The sequence below is a fragment of the Coenobita brevimanus genome, chromosome 9, assembly GCF_032717465.1.
Source record: "Coenobita brevimanus isolate Jiangsu-jjx chromosome 9, ASM3271746v2, whole genome shotgun sequence".
NCBI lineage: Eukaryota > Metazoa > Arthropoda > Malacostraca > Decapoda > Coenobitidae > Coenobita > Coenobita brevimanus.
The window spans coordinates 6,770,773-6,773,794 of NC_136962.1; the positions used below are offsets into that span (position 1 = coordinate 6,770,773).

Genomic DNA, 3,022 nt, shown 5'->3' on the forward strand with positions numbered 1-3,022 from the left:
AGCTACCTAGTAAAGTAGTTGCTGCCTCTTCCACTGAGAGTTTCAAGCATAGGCTAGATAAGCATATGACAAATAAGGGGTGGGTATAGAAAAAAGAAAATCTTATAACCAATACTAATTCATAATTTTTCCTTTTCAGGTTACACTATGATAGTCTCTATTCTCCTTTCACACTTTCCTGTAAAATGTTCACGTCAGTGTGGTGCTCTTTCTGACTTTTTCCTGCCGGCTTCGGCTGGAGGGTTTGGAGGGCGGGGAAGAGCCTTCTTCTTTGCTGTCCTTATCTCATTCTAGTAGTTCAGTTACTCTTCTAGGAGCTGCCTAGCATGGGCCAACCGGCCTACTGCAGTTATCCTCTCTTCTTATGTTCTTATGTTCGAAAGCGTTAACAATGTAATGTATTTCACCATCAAAATTAATCTGCAGAGGTAATTTTTAAACATATTTTTCACTAAACATAATAAACTGAAATTAATTTATGGATCCATTCGCCAAGTAAACGAATTTCGTAACAAACAAAACGAACGAGTGATTTTGTGGTAAAAGTTTCAAAATCACGCGTTCGTTTCAGCCTTGTGCTTTACAAAATTCATCAATATAATTACTCATTTTAGCATCATTTGGCATATGCATCAAAAAATTAATTGTAATTTAGTTTATTTAGTGACTAATATGTTTAAAAATTACCTTTGTGAATAATTTTGTTAGCGAAAAAGAAAAATAATTAACTTCCTAACGCTTTCGAACGTCCCGCAGGTTTATTTACATTCCCGTCTCGGTGTGTGTGGTGGGGTGGTCCAGAATTATCGCGTTCTTCGTTAATTATTCGGTAGGTATGGAGGCTGACAGTGATTCTTCGTGACTAGCATGAACCTGTGCAATAGATGTTACAGACTGGGGCCGCTAGGGTGAGTATTTGGTGAGATATTTCGAATTTAAATGTCGTCACTCCCGCCATTTGTCACTGGCTTTAACTGAATCCCTGTCCGCTGCAAGGCTTTTATATCTGTTAACACACACACACACACACACACACACACACACACACACACACACACACACACACACAGGCAGAGCACAATACTTTTTTATTGTTATATGTTGTAGCTGTCTCTTTCTTTCTCTCTCTCTCTCTCTCTCTCTCTCTCTCTCTGTCTTACAAATTGCGTTAACAGTATTGAATTATGATTACATTCTCACTACTGCTCGAGGTAAGACAATGATTGACAGGAGACAGCTACTCTCTCTCTCTCTCTCTCTCTCTCTCTCTCTCTCTCTCTCTCTCTCTCTCAACATATATATTCTTTTAATTTTCATCTCAGTACTCAACACCACACAAGTGTCCCAAACACCTCATCCTCAGCGATTTATTTCCCATCTTCCATCTTCACTAACCCCTCAAATAACCCCCTCTCTCGCCCCCCCAGGCCCCACGGGGTTCTCAGAGCTGGAGACGCAAGCAGTGAGGGATTATATCAATGAATTACAAAGTACAAGGAATTTGACAGCTTTCTTCACCATCCACTCATACCTTCAGCTGTGGCTGTATGCGTATGGCTGGAGTGGAGAGTCGGTGCCGGAGGAGCCTGAAGTGGTAGGTACACAGAATTACGTACATGGATATACACGTACATACATGCATAATATATACACATACACACTGCCTCCAACAATACCTTAGTGGACACACACACACACACACACACACACACACACACACACACTACCTCACAAACAGTACCTCAGTGGACACACACACACACACACACACACACACACACACACACACACACACACACACACAACCTCACAAACAGTACCTCAGTGGACACACACACACACACACACACACACACACACACACACACACACACACACACTCCCTCACAAACAGTACCTCACAAATAGTACCTCAGTGGACACACACACACACACACACACACACACACACACACACACACACACACACATACACACTACATTATTACTGGTCACTTTATTTACCTCATAATTCGGCCAGGAAGATATCAGCTCCCAAACGGTTGAGATTTGGACTCATGTTGGTGCTTTGTTGATAGATAAATAGATAGATAGAGCAACAATGGTCCATTACTTAACATTCTGAGCTTGCACGTGTAGGGAAAAGATTTGTATATATTAAAATTATGTGAGAGGGAGAGGGAGGCCGAGGATGAGATGGAGCGATGGAGCTGAGAGGTATATGAGAGAAGGGGGGGGGGCGGTGTGGTGTGAGCTGGGAGCACGGCAGTGAAATGGCGTTGGACAGGGCGACATGGAGGCGATTTGTTTGTGGCCACCCCTTACTGGATCTAGGCGTCTGGCAATAGATGGATGGAAAATGATGTGTGTTATTGGCTCTCGTGCTGTCGATAGGCGATGAATGAAGGCTCCTGTGTGTATATTTGATTTTCCTTCTTTTTTTCAGAGTCGTGTTGCTCAGATTGGAGTTAACGCGACTGAGTCAGTACACAACACACAGTATAGGGTTGGTTCCTTCTACAACCTTGTACGTAAGTAGTGGTAGTAGTAGCAGTAGTAGTGGTGGTGGTGGTAGTAGTAGTAAAAAAATAATATGGATAATAATAATAATAATAATGATAATAATAATAATAATAATAGTAATAATACTAAAAGTAGGAGCATCGTTGTAGATCTTAGTATTAACATAATGATAACAATAATAGAAATGATAATGATAGTAATAATAATAATAATAATAATACGGTAATAATAATAATAATATTCATTCATTCATTGCCAGACGCCATGTATCCCAAACGGGGTGGCCAAGGGCTTAGAGTTAATTGCTTTTACAGGGAGGGGCACTAATCCTCCACCAACCCCACTTGACACGTAGGGATGCCAACAGCATCTGGTGTTCCCAGGCGGTCACCCATCCAAGTACTAACCAGACCCAACGTTGCTTAACTTCGCTGATCGCATGGGTATTATTATTATTATTATTATTATTATCTGTCTACCTCTCTATCTATCTATATCA

The 3,022-nt window shown here is 41.1% G+C and overlaps 1 protein-coding gene across 1 annotated transcript in view; it reads left to right on the forward strand.

Moving 5' to 3' along the window:
- Nucleotides 1–2,539, forward strand: part of LOC145409488 (carboxypeptidase A4-like) — a 12,576-nt gene extending 10,037 nt beyond the window's left edge. Inside the window, exons 4-5 of the mRNA XM_080279881.1 lie at nt 1,428–1,594; nt 2,447–2,539. Of these exons, the coding sequence (XP_080136007.1) occupies nt 1,428–1,594; nt 2,447–2,539 (260 nt within the window). The remainder of the gene's footprint in view (nt 1–1,427; nt 1,595–2,446) is intronic.
- Nucleotides 2,540–3,022: the final 483 nt, after the last annotated feature.